This window comes from Tyto alba, unplaced genomic scaffold, assembly GCF_018691265.1.
Source record: "Tyto alba isolate M040663 unplaced genomic scaffold, T.alba_DEE_v4.0 Super-Scaffold_38, whole genome shotgun sequence".
Lineage (NCBI taxonomy): Eukaryota > Metazoa > Chordata > Aves > Strigiformes > Tytonidae > Tyto > Tyto alba.
In genome coordinates, this window is record NW_024881313.1 from 2956151 (window position 1) to 2977048 (window position 20898).

The window sequence follows — 20898 nt, forward strand, 5'->3', positions numbered from 1 at the left end:
TGCTCATTGCAGTTCCCTCTGTTCATAGTCTGGGTGAAGTTCAGTGAGCGTACAAATGCCGTCACCAGCGCTAGCTCAAAAGCTGACAGTAACATGTCACTCCCTTAAGTGGTCCCCCGAACAACTTCTGTAGTCCGGAGTACCCTAGCAATAATCTTGACTCCTGCAGATGGAGTGTCTTCGCCTGTAAGTTTGTTGACGTTTATTTTCTAGTAACAGCATTGCTGGGCCAAGGAAGTGATGGTACCTCTCAGACTTAAGTGAGTGGGATCCCAGGGAGGAATATGCCAGGAAAGCACATTGCAAGGATGCTGCCACCCCTGTCCTTGTTCTAGAGTTGGCATCTGAAACAGTGACCACCAGTTCCCCCTGGTCCAAAGGCAAGTTGCACAGGGAATTGGACTATTTTGAAAGAAGGGCCACACAGTGCTAACGCTTGTATGAAGAACTCACATGCTAAATTGCTGAAAGGATCTACCATGTTTGAGCCTCTTGTCAGTTTTATGAAATATATGGTATCAACTGGAATTGTTCTAAAAGTCTTTTAAAACAGAAGAATATCAGGAATAGAACTGGCATGAGGAATTAATATGCTTCAAGTGTTAGCTTATGCACTGGAAATTAATACACATTACTATCAACAAGTTTAAGCTGTAGTTGAAATTTAGTGTACTCCTGAAAGGCGAGACATTTCTTGGGGGGGGGTTGTCGATCCTCCTGCACGTTATCTGCACTTGTTCCTTTGGAGGGAGCAGTGGGCAGGCGGCTGGTAGAGTGGTTGGGTAAGGAGCTGCTACACACCCCAAACACCCTCAGGTCAGTCTCACTGCATGTTTCTCCATACTGATGTTTTCGCCAAACTACTGAGATACTTCTTTTCCTGCTCTGGTGTTTTCCCTCCGTTCATCTGTAGCTCTTCTGTTGTTACCAAGATAACTGCTATCTGAGTTCATGTGCATAGTTTTCTGGAGAGTCATCCGTGTCATAGCTGTAACTGGTGAAGAATATTTGTATTAGTATTGCTGTTAAAAAGCAGGTTAATTCTCCAGCTTCTTTTAAGTTGCTAGGTAGAAGCAGGGTTGGAGTATTGAGGAGGACTGCAGTTTCTCCTGTAAAAGAAAAAATGAATGCATATATGAATTCTCAAGAGCTTTTTAAGTCATTTCCATAGATGTTCCTAGTCAAGGGAGTGATTCAGCCCAGACTTGGCTCTTCTCTTATTTCCTACATACTTACTTTCATCAGAAGGAACATTTGTCTTCTGTGATCAAATCAAGCGACATCACATGTCCATATAGTATGTGAAAGCAATATTAAATTATTTTGAACTCCTGAGTTTTAAAACTATATTTACCATCTAACTGAAACATCAAGAAGATGTGAAAGATGAGAAATGTGTCATAAAACAAATTTGTCCATGATAACATGTACTTTTTATGGATATAATTATTTGTGGTTGTAACAGTGTGACAAGCAAATGAGAAGACAGAAGTCTGCATTTTTCTAGAAGAAATGAATGTGAAAATTACTAATCTTGTATTTTTTTTTTAACTTTTCATTATAATTCCTAAGAAAAATACTAGGTTTTATATAGCTGTTCCAGTATTTCTCACATTCTTGTCTCTGTGTTTGTCATTTCTTATTCTTCATCTCTTAATCTTTGCATTGAGATTTCTTATTTAGAAGGAACAAAGAGATGCAGCTAATGTGCTCTGAAGAGCACTAGAATGTTGGCGGGCTTCTTGACTCTGTTGCTACAGTCTTACAAGGATCTCTTATGTGGAGTTTCTGATTGCTCTGTTGGTGCCAGGGTTCCGTAGATGGCTATTGTAATTCTGAGCAATTTTCTTTACTTTAGATATGTTTTATCTGTCCTGTTCAGAAATTTCCTTTGGGCTATTACAGTTAGAGCAGGTGGCAGTGAAAGATAGAAGAGGGGGAAAATTGAGTCTTTAATATGGCTCAGAGAATCATTCTTCAAATGAATAAGCAGTTAAAATTTACTTCTGTGGCTAGAAAATGACCCCTCTAGAGTACTGTTTATTACCTAGGATTACTTATCTAGATGTGATCTCAACCTCTTCTAAAATCATTTCAATCCTTAAAACAAACTCAAAGAATCCCACCCCAAAACCTTCACTCTCCAGGGTATTTGGGAAAGAACAATACAACATTTGTTTCTTTAGTACACTGTAATGAAAAACATTGCTGAACACTTAGCTGACTGCTTTGTTTTCTGCGTGTTTTCAGTGCAAACAGAGCCCCAATTTTATTTTAAAGTATTTGGATCTTAGAAGCAGATATGGTCATGAAGCAGAAGTTGAAACTCAACTTCAATGGTTCAGCTGTTTGTGATCTGCTGTGATAATATTTATTAAAGTGCATTTTGTTAACATTTTGTAAGTGTGTCTATAACAAGAGATGGTAAAAAATAGCATATACTGTATTTTAAACAGCCTGGTGTGAAGGGAAACATCTGTTCCTGGTTAAGCTTCTTTCAACTTGTGTGCTTTTGACTAAGCCCTGTAAGAGTGGTGTTGATATATATCTTCCATGAACATTGCAAAACTATTTTCAGGACTCTCCCAGGAGCCTGGTTGTGCTTTTATAATCCTTTGCCCCCAGCAGCTTTCAGAGTCATCCCCTTGACCAAGATAAAAATAGATGTTATAAAGTATGTAGTTGGTGTTTTTAATGATCCCACTTCTGTCTGGTGGGAAAAAATAAATTTTTTAAAAATAACAATAAATATGATAATATTTTATACTGTGCTGAAATAAAATATGGGCAAATTGTTCAAATTGTAATTTTGGCTATGAGTGACAGATTGCTTAATGAAATAATGAGATTTTAAGGAAACACTCTCTGATTTATACAAAGATAAAAGAATTAAATGTAACGTCTGTAAGTTGAGACTGAATTCTTAATTTCTAAAATATTCCTGTTGTCATGCACCTTTTGTTTCTTTGTTTTCATTGCTTAGGACAGAGACTTCCAGTGTCCCAGTTTTGAATCGTATTAGTGCTAGCTGATCACAAATGAGTGACTGTTTTCTCATGTTCTGCAAAGAACACAAGAGTTGTGTTCATCCAGCTCAGACAGACATTAGATACAACGCTCAACCATCTCTCTAAATCTTTATTTTCTCCTTGCTTATGTTCACTCATTAATGTCGGAGTTTCTCTCAAAAGATTCATGCACAAGACATGGTCTGCATTTTGAAAATGCCTCTTCTCTAGAGAAAGTGCATGGGACAGTTTCTACAGACTTTTTTTGGCAGGGTATATTAAATATTTGGGTTGAGTGAACATAGCTGGCTGCTCCATAGCAGTTTATCCCATGTCTAAATCAATTTTTAAGGAATACGTCTTAAATGGCGTGGATAAATTCAGGATTTCTTTTCAGTGTTTAGGGCAAGGAGGGGAGGACGCATGTATGCTACATGGCTTTTGGGCGGGTACCACAGCCGCTGGACCTATGACTGGGTCCAACAATGTTCACCCTTTGCCAGCTCTGTGAAGGAACAGATGCTAGAATAAGGTAGTAATTTGAGAAGAATCATTGCACCCAGGGCCGCGGAGGATGAGACAGTGTAGTTTCAAGAGCTGTCACCTAGTGAGATACGCTGAAAGGAACAAGCGTACCTGCACCACGCTGCCCGGCGTGTTTAGTACGGTTATGTTCTCGAGAATGAATGTACATCTAACACAAGCTGTAGAGGAATTTCAAGTTGTTACTCTCATCCCTGCCTTGGTTTCAGTAGCAGGAGACATATAGCTTGCTGTAACTTAATATATCTTGGCAGCGCTGTTGTAAGAGCCTATCTTCTGTTTTATTCAGCACAGCAGTAAGTTGCAGTAGCTACTTGCTTCACTACATTTCTCCCATTTCTGTTTGTAGCTTTCAGTTCCATTTTGCAGAGGCTGCTACCAATAAGCATGTTGTAAAACTGAAAAGCTTGCTTTCTTTTTTCCCTGTTCAGTGCTTTCTTATGCTCTACCACAAATGCAATGAGAGCTTAAAGTGTCAAGTCAGTGGTTCTGTTGAATTGGCTGTGTACTGCAAGGATGGAAAGGCAGCATACATCTGTTTCTTCAAGAAACTAATTAGTTTCTAGCTTTTGGGTTTCTTCTCTTGGATCTGTCAACTTCATTCTAATAGTCTTGCCTAAAGTTCCCAAATGGCAAAATTCTGGTCAAGGTTTTAATTGGAAGTATCAATATAAACACTGTCGACAACACTGTTTAAAGGATGACTCTATGGTTTGGGATTATGGTAACATTTTTCAAGGCAGCTCTCCAGTGTTTTATCCCTGATGTCCTATTTTGATGTAACTGACAGTAAAAATAACTGATAATTTGAAAGCCTGAATGCAGACTGGGATTTGACTTTCTAAAAGCTACATTTCCATTTACTTATATTTATGTGAACATAAACTATCTATCTCAAATTCAGAACTGGTGAGTGTAAACTGGAGAAGGTTAAAAGTGCATGGGATATACAGGCTTAAATGACAGAGCATCATAGTCAGAAAGGTTATGTGGGTTGGAAATCTGCAAGTAGTGAAACAGAGTCTCAGAGTAACAAGACAGAGAAATGATTAGCAGTTGCTGCTTTGCTGTTTGATTATCTTTTTTTGTAACATAATATTAGAGATGTAAAAATGCCAAAGTCTTAAAAGCTTTGAATCATTTAGGAAGAACTAAACCCCTCCTTCAGAACATTAGCTAAGCTTAGTTGATTTTAAAATAAGCAGTAAACTCTTGATGACTGTTGCTGTCTTTTTGGGAAGAAGCATGTGGGACCTACAGAAAATATCAGAGGCAAACTAAAAGCCTGTCTTAATTTTAAACATCTGTTTTCAGAAATGAAAAAAACTAGAAGGGGAGGATGTGCAGGATTTCTGACGAAACATGTACTACTAAATATTAATGGAGGAGGGCATAGTTGGAGGACTGTAGTCTAGAACGTCCTTTTCCAGTTCCAACTCCTGGCATGCAGTACGTAGCATTCTCCTCAAACAACAAGATCATGTTCTTCACATGAAGATCCCTGCTGCTACCTCTGTTGTCAAAGGAGATTTGCTTGAATCCTAAAAAGGAGGTAGATAAACATGGTGATCTTGTTTCTGGTGAACGTAATGAGAGCTAATGCCTCTAACATTGTTCTTTTAAAAACAACCACCAAGTAGACAGACAAACATTTATTTTATTGGCTAAGACAGTTTATTCCTGGTTTACATAGATAGTTCTGAGCAAAATTACCCAGCTATTGTTTCAAAGGCAGTGTTTGGCCATCAGCAGGACTAAGTAGCACTCTTTCCCTTAGTTCACTGTAGACCTAACTAAATGCATCTGACCATCGGGAAATCAGTTCATTGCTCCTAGAGAATGTTGTCCAAGCACAATTTTTGCTATGTGTGCTCTTAGGAAGTTGTTTCTGTTCATTTTTCTGTTGGCAGCAGTCCCCTTTACTCAGTTGTTACAACAGTCTTTCAGTACCTTGCTCTATCATGAACCGTATAGCAACCCTGCTACTGAAATGTTCACTCCTAATGCCTAGGTTTTGAAGGTGTGTTTTTCCACATCATCAGGAAGTGGAAGCCTTGAGACCGCTTAAGGGTGCTATAAACTGCAGTACCCTGGTGATGTTTGTAAAACTGCTTTTCCTCTGGATGCATCGCAAAAATGTCCAGCTCCTGGCATACAAGAGTTAGAGAAATTCCTAACACTTGTCTTATCAAATCATTTGTTAAAAAATCCTTATCCAAGAGAGACATCCTCATTATTAAATTGCTGTGCATTATTTCCAGTGTTTACTGATGTGGGTGGACTACTATCCTGAGCTTGCGGGAAGTGTTTGATTTGCTGTGTGCCATCCCATGGGAGAAATGTACAGAATCTCCCCATAAGCAATTACCGAAGCTGACAAAAGTATATGATTCTGTTCAGCATGGGATCTATATCCTTCAGCTTCTGTATTTATAAGTAGTGCCATCATGCTCACAATGAATAGGAGGTTATTACGAAGCTGATAATGCAACAAGAATCACAGACTCACAAACAATATGTGGGCTGTACAATGAACGGGTCAAGTGTCTTTATTCTAAATAGATTTGAAAAGAAAATCTGTATATGACTGTTCAAAATGAGCTTTCAACCTGGATTCTCTGCACTTTTTCCATGGCTATGTGGCCTATATTTTAAAAACAAGTAGTTTCAAGAAGAGAGGATTTCATCATTCAGCCATACTGTTGCCAGGTGTGGTTTTACAGATCTTTAAGTTAGACTGTCAGCCGTTTTCTAATTAGGTAGGGAGCCTTCAAGAGAAGCAAAGTATTTAAAAAGATTGGACATAAACTTGCTAGATCACCATAATGTTTAGTGACACAGCGTTGTGCTGCTGACAGTTCCTTTTTTTCAAATACAGTATAAAAATAGCAGTCAGTCAATTCTGAAATAAACAATAACACTTCATAAATGTTAAGAGTGTTAACACAAGTGCCCCAGCTGAAATTCAATTCAGGTAGTGACACTGGGGTTGGACGTGGGGGCTTTTTCCTATTCCTGCTAGAGTTAGAGGGAGATTTGATATTTATTTCACAGATAGCAAAGGCTAAATCTGTGATTTTTTTTTTTTTTCCCCTCAGGGAAAATGCCGTGTTTCTAATCAAGCAAATTATAGGGATGACATTAAATTATTTAACAGCCTCGACCCTCTGTACACATGAAATTTCACCCCTTCTTTAAGCAGGTTCTATTTTTAAACTAATGTAAATCCAATTTGCCGCAAGCCCATTATAAAAAAATTGGGATATACCCACTTGAGGGTTTATCCAGATTGAAATAAATGAGTTATGTTCTGTTTCTGTTGTTGAACCGTAACATCTTTTGTGATGAAGACCTGTTCTTGTATTTGTGGTTAATGTCATCCAAGCAGCACTTTCTGAGGTAATAAAGATGTTTCTGTTCCTATTTGGGGAAAGAACCAAACAGTTCTTTTTAATTTATTTTAAATTTTGTTGGCACTTCCCTTTTAAAAATTACCCAAGGTATATGAGCAAGTACGTAGTGAATTTAAAATACAAAAAGGTTAGTAAAACAATTGAAATTAGTATGGATCACCTAATGCAAGGGCTTCTTTAATCTAGCTTTTTTTTTTTTTTTTTGATGTAGTAAGTATTGGAGGTGCAGTTGTTCTGCTTTTTATGCTTTTTCCGCTCATTTCATCATACAACATAGTATGACAGGGACTTTGGTTAGTACTTTTTGATAGTACTCTACACTAGTACATAAAGGCAAGTAATTGTAGCATTTATCTGATCTGGAATATGTTCTGGGTGACACTGTCAGAGTAGCAGCATGTTCTTCCCGTCCAGTTCAGCTTGACCCCTGCTTTCTCCCATGCGTTGCCCTCTTACTGATTCCCAACACCGCATCTGTACGATCTTTTCCCAGAAGGCTGGAACAGAGAGACCTGTCTGTGCATACCGGCACAGGGTGCCTGGGGTCCAAAAAATGCAGGTGGTGGGTAGGAACAGACCTTCTGCCCTGTGTAGCTCCTGGGCATGACCTGTCCAGGTACTGAGGTTTGCGCTTGTTTAAGCCTGGGTTTTTGTTTTTTTATAACTCAAATATTCAATATTTCAAATACAGGAAACAGGAAATGTAAATGCATACTGGATGGCATAATTCATTCTGGATGTGAAGGCAACTAAAGTTTTGCACTGGTTAAGCTCTCAACAGATGCTGAAAAATCAAATTGTCTTTGTTTGTAGTTTGAAAATGTTCAGACTTCATCCTGTGTTAATGATGAGAGCTAGCCTCTTCATGGTTTTGTGAAAAGTTGGAAGGAAAGACTGTTTGCGTCTGCTGATACATCACTTTGCTGTTCGGCAGCTTACATTGCACTGTTGATGTAACATTTCCTGCTAAATTGGCTTTATTGAAAATAATGAGATGTTTGGTTCTCCCTTATGTAATTGGGAAAATTTGAAATGCAGGTTTAAATAAGATTTTGTATTCTGTATACTACCAATTAACTTGCTGGGGAAGGGCCTTGAAGATACAGTCTCTTTTTCCAATCTTTCTGCTAAACTATTAGGCTAATATGGCTTAGACTGTCATTCCGTCCTTAGTTCCTTGTATTTCCATTCTGAGAACAAGAGCCTCAGAAGAAAAACCTCAGCATTAGGTATTCCTTAGAACAAACACTTTTTTTGAGTGAGCCAAGACTGTAAAACATTGCTACAATAGCTGTGCAAGCTGTTCTCATCCAAATCACAGTGTGGGAGAGTCTGGTATAGATTGACAGGCAGTCTATTGACAAGGACCAATAAAATTACTACATATGTCCTATCCTCGAACTGTTAACAGTTGCATACTAGTTAAATTTCTATAATTAACTGCCCTGCAACCTACTAAACAAATGTAGCGGTGTGTCTGTGGATTAGTGATAAGAAATGAGCTGCGTTTGTAACTCTTATCATTGACTGTATAAAAAAGTATGTGTAAAGTTACAACAGGGAGTCAGGACCATTAAGCACTTTATGAATGCATCTGTTGTTGACATTCATTTAAACCTTTCTGAGCAAGCTAGTTACATGCTAACTTTCTTTATAGACAGCTATACATTTGATCAGGATACTGCTAGTAGTATTTTAATTTGGAGGTTATGGTCCTCTTTAGCAATGAGCTTTAGTTAAGTCAGCATCCCATGGTCACCAGGCTGAACACCTGTGAAGACCATTGCCTTGTTTCCTGGAGAGCTCTGTTTAAGTTCCTGTGATCATGAAATCAAGAGTTAATTTAACATGGAAAATACAACAGTGATTTGAAAGAGGAAGTTCTTGTTGATCAGGTATCATCTGTAGGTTTGTGTGTTCAGAAGTGTAGCACGTTACCAGGAAGTAGATGATTCATTTAAATAAAAAAAATTAGTTCTGGGTAGGGAAGATGCAGAAATGAGCTTCCTCTTAAATTGGGGGAGGGGGGGAAGGTACAAAAGACAAAAGTCTTCCTATTTACTTACTATTGAAAAAAAATGCCTGAACTGTTTCACACGAGTTCATACTAAATTGAGCCTCAGAGAATAATTAAGACACTTTAACTCTCTGGAATTACATGGTATGCAGAGGAAGTGAAATTATTTCTCCATTCTCAAGGCATTTATTTTGAAATACTGATGTGTGTTTAGACTTCCTATTATGTGAAGAGTATACATTACATGGGAATCTTTCCTTTTCGGTGGGTGATTTTGATAAATGTATCAGCAGACACTCGTGTTTTCGCAGAAGTCTGGCTCTCACTGCAGCTTCTCCTGGGTTTGAGGAGTGTGAGGCTGGTGACTTGAATGGGTGGTTCATCCGTAGTCCTGAGTTTGCCTAAAAGAGATTTCTCTGTCTGCTTCATCTCAAGCCTTCCTTAGTTAATTCCAGCTTTATCTAGTTGTCATTACCACTAGCCCAATGCTTTTTTTCTTAGGATCTTTTGTGATTTGATTCCTTCATTTTCCACCCTTACCTAAAGTGTAAAGGATTAATAATAGCGCCCCTTAATTTCCATATTTCTTCTCCTTAGCTCATCTCATGCCTTTTTCTATTCCAAGTTCTGTATCCTCCCAAAAGTGATGTATTAAAATAGCTTTGCTTTTCTGTATTCATTATGTGAAAGTTTGCCGCTTGTGTCTCGATCCAAAATAGGACAAACAACAACTGTTGTTATAATGGTGCATATAATAAAATTAATAAGCTTTTCCTTGCAGAAATGTCATACTCACATGCCTAATACAGCAGATGTAATACTAAGTCCCTGAGTTCATATGGTTGATAGTAAATCTTTTTGTGAGTAATACCACTTCTGATAGTTTAGCATAAATAAAATTTTCAAACAGATATTTTATCACTTGTGAAGAAATATGCAGGCATTTTCACCCTTTTTTTTTTTCTCCATTTTTTTCTTTTTTTACTCCACTTTCACATTATTTCCGATGGTTTAAGGAACTTTTCATCCTGCTTCTCCGGAATGTTACTTTTTATGTAAATATAACATGACGATTTCTTGTGGTAGTGGACAAAAGTAGCAAAATGACATGCTAGCTAGCTTGAAGGGTATTATATTCTGTACTTCTGTTTAGCTAAGACAGCTTGACAGTTAAAAATCTAATCTTCTTCGACTTGTAGGTTCAAGATGCTGCAAGTCAGGGCTTGAAATTTGTTGGAATTATACCACAGTACCATTCCCAAAAGAACTGTCTTGTCAGCGCTTCACTGACACCCGCCAGTAACAACTCTGTGCAATCAAGAGACAATAAAAATGTTTCAAATGACTCCGAGGATCACGCTTCACCGGATGGTGAGAAAATAGATGGCATTAATGGCTGCAGTACTCCCGCACCAAGTGAGGGAAGTGCTGACCTGTGTGCCACATCCAGGGAGGGCTGGAGCGGTGAAGGACAGGCTCCCGAGGAGCTGAATCTCAAGTCTGTGAAGGGAAACGAAGAACAATTTCAACATGCGAACCCGAGTGTGACAGAAGCAGCAGACAAGCCAAATGGACTTGGGGAGAATGAAACACCAGCACGATGCTTAAAACCACTTACTGGCAGTAAGTATTGTAGTGATCTCTCATACATAAGAGGCAAGTTAAAATTGCCTTAATTATATTCCCAGCTCCTTTGGGGGTAAGGATGTGGGAAGGACCTTACTGTTGTAATAGCAAAGAAAAGATGCACCAAATGAGCCACTTAACATGATTTCAACGTGGTTACGCAGTTCACAACCAGTGAGCCTGAGTCAGATGGCAACTGAGGAGATGATGCCAGTGGGTGCAACTTTGTTATGGCCCGTTTACGTGCCTGAGTGTAAAGGCTTCCTTTTGTGTGCTGTTTAACTGAATTGGTTCAATTCTGTATTTGTTGTGATGCCTTGAGAGCTCTTGATCTTTGTATCCTTATTGTCTATGTGAATAAAAAGCTCTGCTAATCTGCCTGACAAGGTTTTGCAGCAATAGAAGGAATAAGTCACAAAGCCTTATCACAGTTAACCCCTCTGTAGCAGGTGAGCAGATAGCTGAAATTAAACCACATCAGGAACAGCAGAAATATATGTGATCTGGACTCTGAAGTCTCCTGGTATCTGATAGTCAGGCTGGGGGCACTACTAACAGTCAGAATTGTAACTACTGGAATGCAGCAGTTATTTTTGTTAATGGCTCATGTTTGCTAATTCATAATAAAGGTCCTCTTGGTAATGGTGCTCCCAATAATTTGCTTTCCAATTCTAATTTTTTGGTAAGATTATTTTCATATACTATTTTTCTTTCTTTCATTTCTTTGGCATATTTCTCCTCAGGTGTGCTTTCCACTTTTAAATGCCATTTTATGCCATCAAAAACCAAAAGACTCAGCCAAGGTCTCAAAATACCCTCCTTTAGATATTTGTTGTTTGGAGGTTACTTCAGTAGCAGGAATTGTAGTTCAAAATAGCATGTAGACCAGAGTAATTTAGAAAATGAAAAGTCATCAAAAAAAAATATTCTTGCCCCATTTCCAGTTTAAACCTCTAAATATTTTTCTTTCCTATATTTGCTTAAATCCTAGAAAGCAGTGTGTATACTCATTTCTCTTACTGCTTTGCTTACTTTCCTTATGAGCTACAAATGTACATAAGGAAATTCCATCTACATTCCTTTCAGCTGGTACTGTCCTTGACTTTATTTTATCCCTATTCTTTATGTCTTACATAGATTCAGTCAAACAATCCTACGCCTTTGGGGATTTTGTATATAGGACCGAGAATGACTTTGCATTGTGCCCTCCTTGGACTATTGTCTTGGTTTCCGTTGCATTTTGGTGTAGTTAGCTTTTTGACATTAGATTTGGATCACACTCGAGTAACCTTTCACTGTACTTTCTTAAAGTTTTGTTGGACAAGGGGACAGCCAGATTCTGTCAAAGCATAGCTATTATTTGAATAACTTGTTCGGGTTTACACTAGAATTTTATACATTATAAAACCTCTATTAGTTTTATAGATCTAAATTAGTTATCTCCAAGTCTAATCAGACCTGTTGTTTCTGTTTGTATACGCTATCTTTGAGAGAATTAACCTAGCAAGTTTAATCATATTTTTCATGCTGTTCTTCTCCATACTGAACAGTGAAAATCTTCTGCTGCAAGTAACCATGTTCTTAATATTCCTGCATAATGTGAAGCTCTTCACTTCCAATCTTCCCAACTTTTGTCTGTAACACCCCAGGATTTTATTACAACTGATGATTTGCCAGATAAGAGGGTTTATTTTAAAAATGCATTTAGTTTCCTTATTTATCTTTCTTTCTCTCAGTGATTTTTTTGTCTTTATTTATTTCTCATAGTTTGGTTTTGTTTGGTTTTTTTTGTTTGTTTGGGTTTTTTTTGTTTTTTTTTGTAATTGGTGAGTTTTGCAAATACTTTCCAAGACTGAAGGTCTGAGAAGGTAGTTTTATGTGACAGCTTACCTATAGCAGGATTTTCCCAAATCTATTGCCTGTACAACATGGCTGATTTCTTTATTACTCTTGTATGAATTTTTGTTATTACAGCGCTCCCTTTTCCTCCCATGGAAAATGTATTTCAGTCTTTGGCACCAGTTCTCCATCCTTCCTTGGGAACATGAAGATAGAAAGCTTCAGGTGTTGTTTTTTTTTCCAGTTAGCCTGCTTATTCCATAGGAAGTTACCACGCTTGAATTCCTTCTTCCATACCTAAAACTTCAGAAAAAAAAAATGCAGTATTTGTTATTATTTGTGGAATCTCAGTTTTATTCTTTATTTTAGGTTTTATACTATTCAAGTGCTATTTTTATGCTTTTCATTTTTTTTTTTCAGAATATTTTGTAGCGCTTGTTCACTTTCCCTTTTATTAAAGGTCTCTTCAAAGCAATGTTGAAAATGATATGCCAGTGAACAAGGCACAGGTAGTCCAATGGTATGTCCAAAAGTGCTGTGTTACCTAGAACCAAACTGAAGGTGGTTTTGTCCGTGCTTGAGCAGTCAGGCTCGCTGGTGAAAACTATTGTTTTGAACAGTGGTTAGGCCTGGTGTAGTGTACACTCAGCAATGGTGACAAACCAAGGCAACCACCGAGACTCCCACACATCTTAAATGCATGTTGTCAACAGCCCAGTGTCAAATCCAAATTATCATCTCCCTATGGATTTTCAGTTCCATGATATGCTATTTTTAGTATAGTGTCTTAAAATGCAACAGAAAGATTTCATTTCCAACACGAGTCTATTTTGGGGGTCAGAATCAAAACGATTGTAGAAATTTTCTGTGTATCCTCCCTTGAGTTAGGATTATCATAATATTGTTCTTTCTAAACAAGTGGCAAACAGCAACAGGATTCCTGTTAACTATTTACTTCTTTTTACTCTGTTTGAATCACAGTTCACGTCTGAGATGAAGTTTCTTTTTCATGTTTGGTTAGACTGTGAGCTTCCTGCTCTCTTCCTCAGGTGCTGCCAGCCTGTCTCTCAGCATCTCCCTTCTAATATCTTTTTCAATATTTCAAGACACACTACTTTTGCACAGTGACATTTGTTAGAGAGCAATCTTAACATTTCTCTTGAAATCTCTTTCTTTACTTTAATACTTGAGGCTAGAATATAATAACTTGGAAACAAGAGGAGCTTATTGAATCAATGAATATAATGTCTTTACCTTTGGTATTAATATATTTTGCGAGAATTTTTGGCATTTGGAAGTCAATAGAAATTTTATCATTGATTTCCATGTCCATTAATAAGTAAAATAATAATGTCCAAATATTTTTTATTGGTAATTTTATTGACAGTTGTACCCTTCTGAGAATTTAGGCGTATCTGCACTTAAACTTGCTTCCAATTTAGAGCTGTGAAAGCTCCTTTTTTTTTTTTTAAATTTTCTCTTTCCCTCTCCCTCTCCCTCTCCCTCTCCCTCTCCCTCTCCCTCTCCCTCTCCCTCTCCCTCTCCCTCTCCCTCTCCCTCTCCCTCTCCCTCTCCCTCTCCCTCTCCCTTTCCCTTTCCCTTTCCTTTCCTTTCCTCCCCTTTCCTTTCCTCCCCTTTCCTTTCCTCCCCTTTCCTTTCCTCCCCTTTCCTTTCCTCCCCTTTCCTTTCCTCCCCTTTCCTTTCCTCCCCTTTCCTTTCCTCCCCTTTCCTTTCCTCCCCTTCCCTTTTCCCTCTTTTCCTTTCCCTTTCCTTTTCTCATCCTATCACTACACCCCCTGATCCAGAGTCCCTCCCCAGATTTCCTGTCCCCCCTTTAAGCCCTGGGAGGCCGCTCGAAGGGCTCCCCGGAGCCTTCTCTTCTCCAGGATGAACCCCCCAACTCTCTCAGCCCGGCCTCCCAGGGGAGCTGCTCCAGCCCCCCCAGCATCTTCATGGCCTCCTCTGGACCCACTCGAGCAGGTCTGTGTCCTTCTTACGCTGGGGCCCCCAGAGCTGGACCCAGCACTGCAGGTGGGGTCTCATGAGAGCAGAGTAGAGGGGAGAATCCCCCCCCCTCGACCTGCTGGCCACACTTCTCCTGATGCAGCCCAGGGCATGGTTGGCTTTCTGGGCTGTGAGCACATGTTGTTGGTTCACAGTCAGTTTTTCATTGACTGGTGCCCCCGAGTCCTTCTCCACAGGGCTGCTCGCAATCCACTCATGGCCCAGCCTGTATTTGTGCTGGGGATGGCCCCGACCCACGGGCAGGACCTTGCACTTGGCCTTGTTGAACTCCATGAGGTTTGCACGGGCCCCACCTCTCCAGCCTGTCAGGGACCCTCTGGATGGCATCCCTCCCCTCCAGAGTGCTGACTGTGCCACACAGCTCAGTGTCATCAGCAAACTTGCAGAGGGTGCACTCAATCCTGCTGTCCATGTCGCTGACAAGGACATTAAACAGTCCCAGTACTGACCCCCAAGGAACGCCACTTGTCACTGCTCTCCACCTGGACATTGAGCTGTTGACCTCAACTCTTTTGAGTGTGACCATCCAGCCAATTCCTTACCCACCGAGTGCTCCATCCATCAAATCCATGTCTCTCCAATTTAGAGACAAGGATATTGTGCGGGTCAGTGTAGGTAGATGATGTCAGTTGCTTTTCCCCTATCCACCAACGCTGTAACCCCATTTTAGAAGGCCACCAAATTTGTTCAGGCACCATTTGTCCATAGTGAAGCCGTGTTGCCTGTCACCAGTCACCTCTGAATTTTCCATGTGCCCTAGCATAGCTTCCAGGAGGATCCACTCCATGATCTTGTCAGGCACAGAGGTGACTTTGCTCTCAACAATGACTTCTTTGTGATGGTAAGCCTACATTAACTGCTCCTATGATATACTAGAGAAGATATGGATCAGAGTGTAGAAAATGTTCTCATTTGTAAGACCCTTCACAATTCTACTTTCACAATTAATTTGTTGTTGTGTTAATGTCTCACCTTGGCTTAGACCCAGAGTAGATCAACGAACCAGCTAGCAGTGTCTCTACAGTAATGATTCATTGCATTTTCTTTAGGTGAGACCACTACTTGGTGGTTCCATGCTATTGTATTATCAAAACCAGGTTATTTAATACTTTAGTTTAATGGCCATGATCTACAGAATGCAGTTCCTCCTGAATCTACAGTAAGACTTTGTATTTGAACTGTCGTCAGTGTCACAGATCTTCTAGTAGAAAAATAGAGGTACTCTGTGCATTAATTTTTAGTATTTTTGACTGCTACAGTACTTAAAGCAATTTGTGGAGCATGTTTTCCAATCTTGGTTTACACTGATAACTCCAGTAAGGGGGCTGTGCATTAGTACTCAGGTATTACTGTCTTTAAATGTTTTATTATCAACAGTGAACCCCTTATTAGTAACAAATATTCTAACAGTGATCAAAGTATCGTATTGAGTTTTGGGACCCTACTGTGCTGGACACTGCAAAATGTATTAAGGAGATAAGCACAGTGCAAGGTACTTTTCTGCAGTTGCACGGTGTAATCAGGCAATGGCAAACAGTGGGTTTACACTGAATGTAAATGCATATACATTGTTTTAGCTGAAATACTATGATATGGTTGTTGCATTACTCCGTTTTTTTGCTTTTTGTTAGAAGCAGAGATCTTCGCTCTCTTCAACAAGCCAAAAACCCCACAAAGATGCAGCCAGTACTATACAGTGACTATCCCTATGAGGATCTCCCGGAATGGGCAGACTGTCAACAGCTTAGAAGCAAATTGGCTGGAGCACATGACAGATCACTTCAGGAAAGGAGGCTCATTGGTAAACGCCATCTTCAGCCTTGGAATGGTAAATGGTATGGAAATTACAGAAAGCATTATGCTGTGATTATTTTCCTTTCTCCTCTAATAGAGGTCATTATCTTTGAAGAGAAGACATTTGGGAGGTCTTTAATACAGGCTTGGGGCAGATATGTTGTAGATCAGCCTATTTCAGTGAAATGGAATGAAAGCACAAGAAATATTTTGGCATTTGAATAAGGGAAACGCATCATGTATTGTGTTTTATAAACATATTATATACGATCCTGTAATTGCAGAACTATACAGAGTTAATAAACACTACCAAGTAAAATGAATTAAACTAATAAGATTCTGGAGCATATGACATAAAGGGAAGAGTGGCTTCCCTCTGAGCTGTCCGGCCGCACACTGCAGCTGGGTCTGATAGCAGGATTAGTATAAGGACCCTCCAGTTTCATCTGGAACAACGTGTGGTCAGTTACTCCCAGTTCTTGCAGAGACCTTTTCCACCTTGATGACACAGTGCTTTACCAAATTGTCTTCTATTTTTGTTTCATCCTAGCTAGTGTGTTCATATGAATGATATATAAATGTTGGTCTTAATTTAAGAAGAGAAGATTAAAAACTAGATTTTTACATGTTGTGAAAATGTGGCACTGAGTCCAGCTTAATATGGTAGTCAGTCTGTACTATACTCTTGGCCACCATGGCTTTGAAGACAAGCCTGCTGTGCAAAGAAAGACTTTGGTGCATAGTAGGGATTTGAGAGACGTAACCAAGGGAGGTACTCAAATAGAAAAATGTTGAAGTTACAGCCAGATTAATTTCACTGGAAAATTATGTGACTAGTATACTTCATGGTTAAAGTGCTTATGGGTAAATCTTTCACCTGATTTTGGTTTGCTTTGCGTTCTACAAAAGGAATGTGGTAACCCATAGATGGGGCACTACTACTAAGATTAGTGGGTTTGTGCCTCAAAATTACAGTGGAACTGCTTCCAGAGCATCTTCCCATTTTGCTGCTGGTCAGAATTCCAGGGACCCGTGACAAAACACAGTAATATGAGTTGGTTCTGGTAAAAGTCAACCAGAAAATTAACAGGCAATCCTAATTTTTCATTTTGCAAGCAAGTAGCAAAAAAGGAAGGTCTAAAGTTCAGCTGATGGAATGCTTACACACAGCTTCCTGCAAAGCCTTGTAATTGCTAGTTAACTTGCTTAAAAACAAATGGTCATTTGCTTTATGCGTATAAATTGCAACTGATAGCGGCAAACCTAGTTGGGTCTATTAGGCTCAATGTTTTCTTTAATAAAAACTGCTTATCAGTGCAGTCTAAAATGCCTTAAACACAGCATTTTTCTGTTATTTAAACTTCTAAAGTTCATTTACATAATAGGGGCCTGGGGGAAGTTCATGTGCTTGGATACCAGAGTGAGGAGTGCTGGATAACTGCCTGCGGACGTAGATGAAGTAGGCTTGAATGATGACAGTAAAGCTTCAATGCAAACAGGATAACAAATTATGTAAAAGTGGACAGATTCAGGATTAAGGTAGAGATTGAAGATGAACAATTAATAAACATTTTTATTAGCAGTTTACAGTTACAGGAAGAGTAGGTTTAGAAGTCAAAAGGCTCATAGTTAAAGTTTCTAATTAGTGTATTAATTAGAACGTTTATGTTAAAATGCCATGAACATGCTCATGCTATTAGAAGAACATTTGCTAAGAACATCTGTAAGTTGCTATCAGTTGCAGTTAAATGTTTATGATTTAAATCCTAAATTTTTCCTGTGCTGCAGAGAAATGCAACAGCTTTTTCATTCGTATGCCAGCCAGTATGAAACAACCCAGGGTAGGGAGGAGAGAAGAAAGAGGGGGTTGGGGGCTTCTCAGCTCCTTACTTTTTTCTAGTCTTTTATGGCAGCCTATCCAGCTCTTCATAGCTGGTCTCCTTATTCACTGATTAATCCTCTTCCAAATTAAGGTAATATTAGCATACTTTCTTTAATTGGTTATACCACACTTCTTTGTTCTGGGGGCTGGTTTTCTCTTTGGCTTAAAGTATGAAATAATTATTTTGCTTATTAGCCTTAAAAGCAAGGTCATTATCTTCTTTTTCTCCTTGTCCTTGGAATGCCCAGTGAAGATTTCCAGATTGTCAGTAGTCATAAATCTGTTTCTTCCTTCTGCCAACAGTTTAATAATTAGTCTTTAAAATGGTAACAATTGTTTCTTTTTGCTTATTGTACCAGATAATTATAAACAGAAATATAACACAATTGCAAATTACAGTATGTAAATCATGAAGAGTTACACCATATATTAAATGTATTCAGATTTTGCTAGTAAGTTGGAAGCAATAGCTTGCTTGGTCCTTGAATGTTCCTATGCTGACAAATAAGTTATTTAAATTTGAACTCGAGTTACTTGCTGGTGCTTTTCATTCAATTTATGTCATTACTAATTCTGCCTGTAGTGCCAGGTGTAAACTGATCCTGCCTAGTGAGCTAAAGTGATCATAGCACTTCACCCTTGCCCTCCTCTAGTGAGAAGTGGAGACTGCAACAGCAAGCTACAGAGTAATACAACTGCAAATGGAAAGGGTCTAACAGGTGGGGGGTCTCTTTCTTTCCTATAAGGGCAAGTCTTCAATCACCTGTGTGAGGAGGAGAGAGTGAGAAGGAAGGAGGAGTCAAAGCTAAGGTTATATTTTGGTGCCTTAGCAGGGTAATCACAAGCCTGCTCATCTTTAGTTGTTTTGAACTGCAGGTCTTTAAATGCCTGCCATTCTTGTTTTTGCTTTACCATTCTGGTGGGGAATTTCCTGTCTTTCAAACTTAGAAAAAGCCAGACAACCAACCAGAAGACATTGACAGTACTTAAAGACAAAGCAAATTAAACAAAATGCGAGTTGTTTGGAAGAGAAAAGTAGTCAGGTTTTCAGAGGGTCAGATTGATTGTCTCTGTTGTATTCACGCTGCCTCTGACAGAGATAAACCATTGATACATCTGTTCACTTATAGTCACCTTATCCACTGAAGTGGTTGGGAGTTTTATCATTTTTCTCTGTGTGTACTGAAAGTGAAAAGATTCAGGAGGAGGGAGGAATATAAATATGAAACAAAGGCCAAAATTCAGGTCGCATGCCACATAAAGCCGCAGATAGCTAGTTTTCATCATTGAGAGTAACAGCAGCCTAAAGGTTAGTTTCCCAGATAAGGAGAGTTTGTAGTTCAAAGACAACAAGGGGAAAATTGTTGCCCGCTAGGAAAGCTGTCATGGTAAAGTAAGAAATTTTTTCCCATATGCTTCTTGTAAATCAGAAGCAAGAACATCAAAATAGCTTTTCGTCAACTGAGCTACATCAAATATTTATACAACCCAGTGAAAATAGCTTTTTGTGCACAGTAGGATACCTTCATAAAAAATGCAGCGGTAATAGAACATTTTCAGAGGAAGGACAGTGATTGTAACCTTTACATTCAGAGCCTTTTATTTAAGGAAGAGTGAAGTTATGTCAATTCGAGAGTAGAGACTGGGAAATGATACCACAAATAACAAAGTCAGAACAGTTTGTTTTATTTGCATTCCTTACTGCCCTGTTACAAATGAACTAACATTTGAAATTACTACAGACCTTTTTAATGTAGGCTAAGTTCCAGGAGCTAAATCTTGTTAAACAAGAGATGACCCAGACAATACCACTGCATCAGAATCAGGAAATACCTTGCACGAGAAACAGTGGAAACTGGAAGGACCAGCTCACCATCTAAAGCTTTGGATGGCTGACCTTTGTAGATAGGTTAGGTAAGATTCAGCTAAATAAATGTAGGCAGGGCAGACGCCGTAGGTATCTGCATATGAGTTGTCACCCAGAAGTGCCATTATAATCAACGGAGATGTAAGCCTAGACGAATATAGTCAGTAGAATTTGTGTTGTGATCCACCTCATCCTACATCAAATACCTAGAAGAGATAAGATAGATTGTAGTGGGCGATTTAGTGACAGCAGACCTTCACAGGACTGAGATACTCACTGTCTCCTTTGCCTTAGTCTTCACTGACACAGTCTTCCAGGCCTCTGAGCTTAGAGACAAGGTTCAAGGATGTGCAGGACTAGCAGTAGTGGATGAAGATCAAGACAGGGATTGCTTGAGTTCCTGAGGCCAAATGGTCTGCATCCAAGGGTGCTGGGACAGCTGGCTGTTGTCGTAACAAGGCCACTCGTGGTTATCTTTGAAAGGTTATGGAGATCAGGGGAGTTTTTCAACACATGAGAAAGGCAAAGGTTGAACCTGTCTTTAAAAAAAGGCCAAAAGACAATCCAGGGGCCTACACAGTGGTCAGCCTCACTTCATTCCTGGGTAAATCGTTGAGTGAATCCTCTTGGAACGCATTTCTGGACACATGAAGGAGAAGGCAGTGATTTGAAATAGTCAGCATGGATTTAACAAGAGTAAATCATACATGATGAAACTGGTTGTCTTCTGCGATGAAATGACTGGATTTGTGGATGAGGAAATTTGTGGATGGCATCAAGGAAGTGTGACAGTGGCTCCCACAATATTTCTGTATCCAGGCTAGGACCCTGCACCCCAGACAGCAGGACGACTAGATGGGTAAAAAATGGGTTGCATGTCTAGG

At 39.2% G+C, this 20898-nt stretch overlaps 1 protein-coding gene across 1 annotated transcript in view; it reads left to right on the forward strand.

Annotated features, from left to right (window-relative positions):
* RFTN1 (raftlin, lipid raft linker 1) overlaps positions 1-20898 on the forward strand; it is a 101332-nt gene that overhangs the window by 58135 nt on the left and 22299 nt on the right. Inside the window, exons 5-6 of the mRNA XM_042802123.1 lie at positions 10181-10604; positions 16103-16306. Of these exons, the coding sequence (XP_042658057.1) occupies positions 10181-10604; positions 16103-16306 (628 nt within the window). The remainder of the gene's footprint in view (positions 1-10180; positions 10605-16102; positions 16307-20898) is intronic.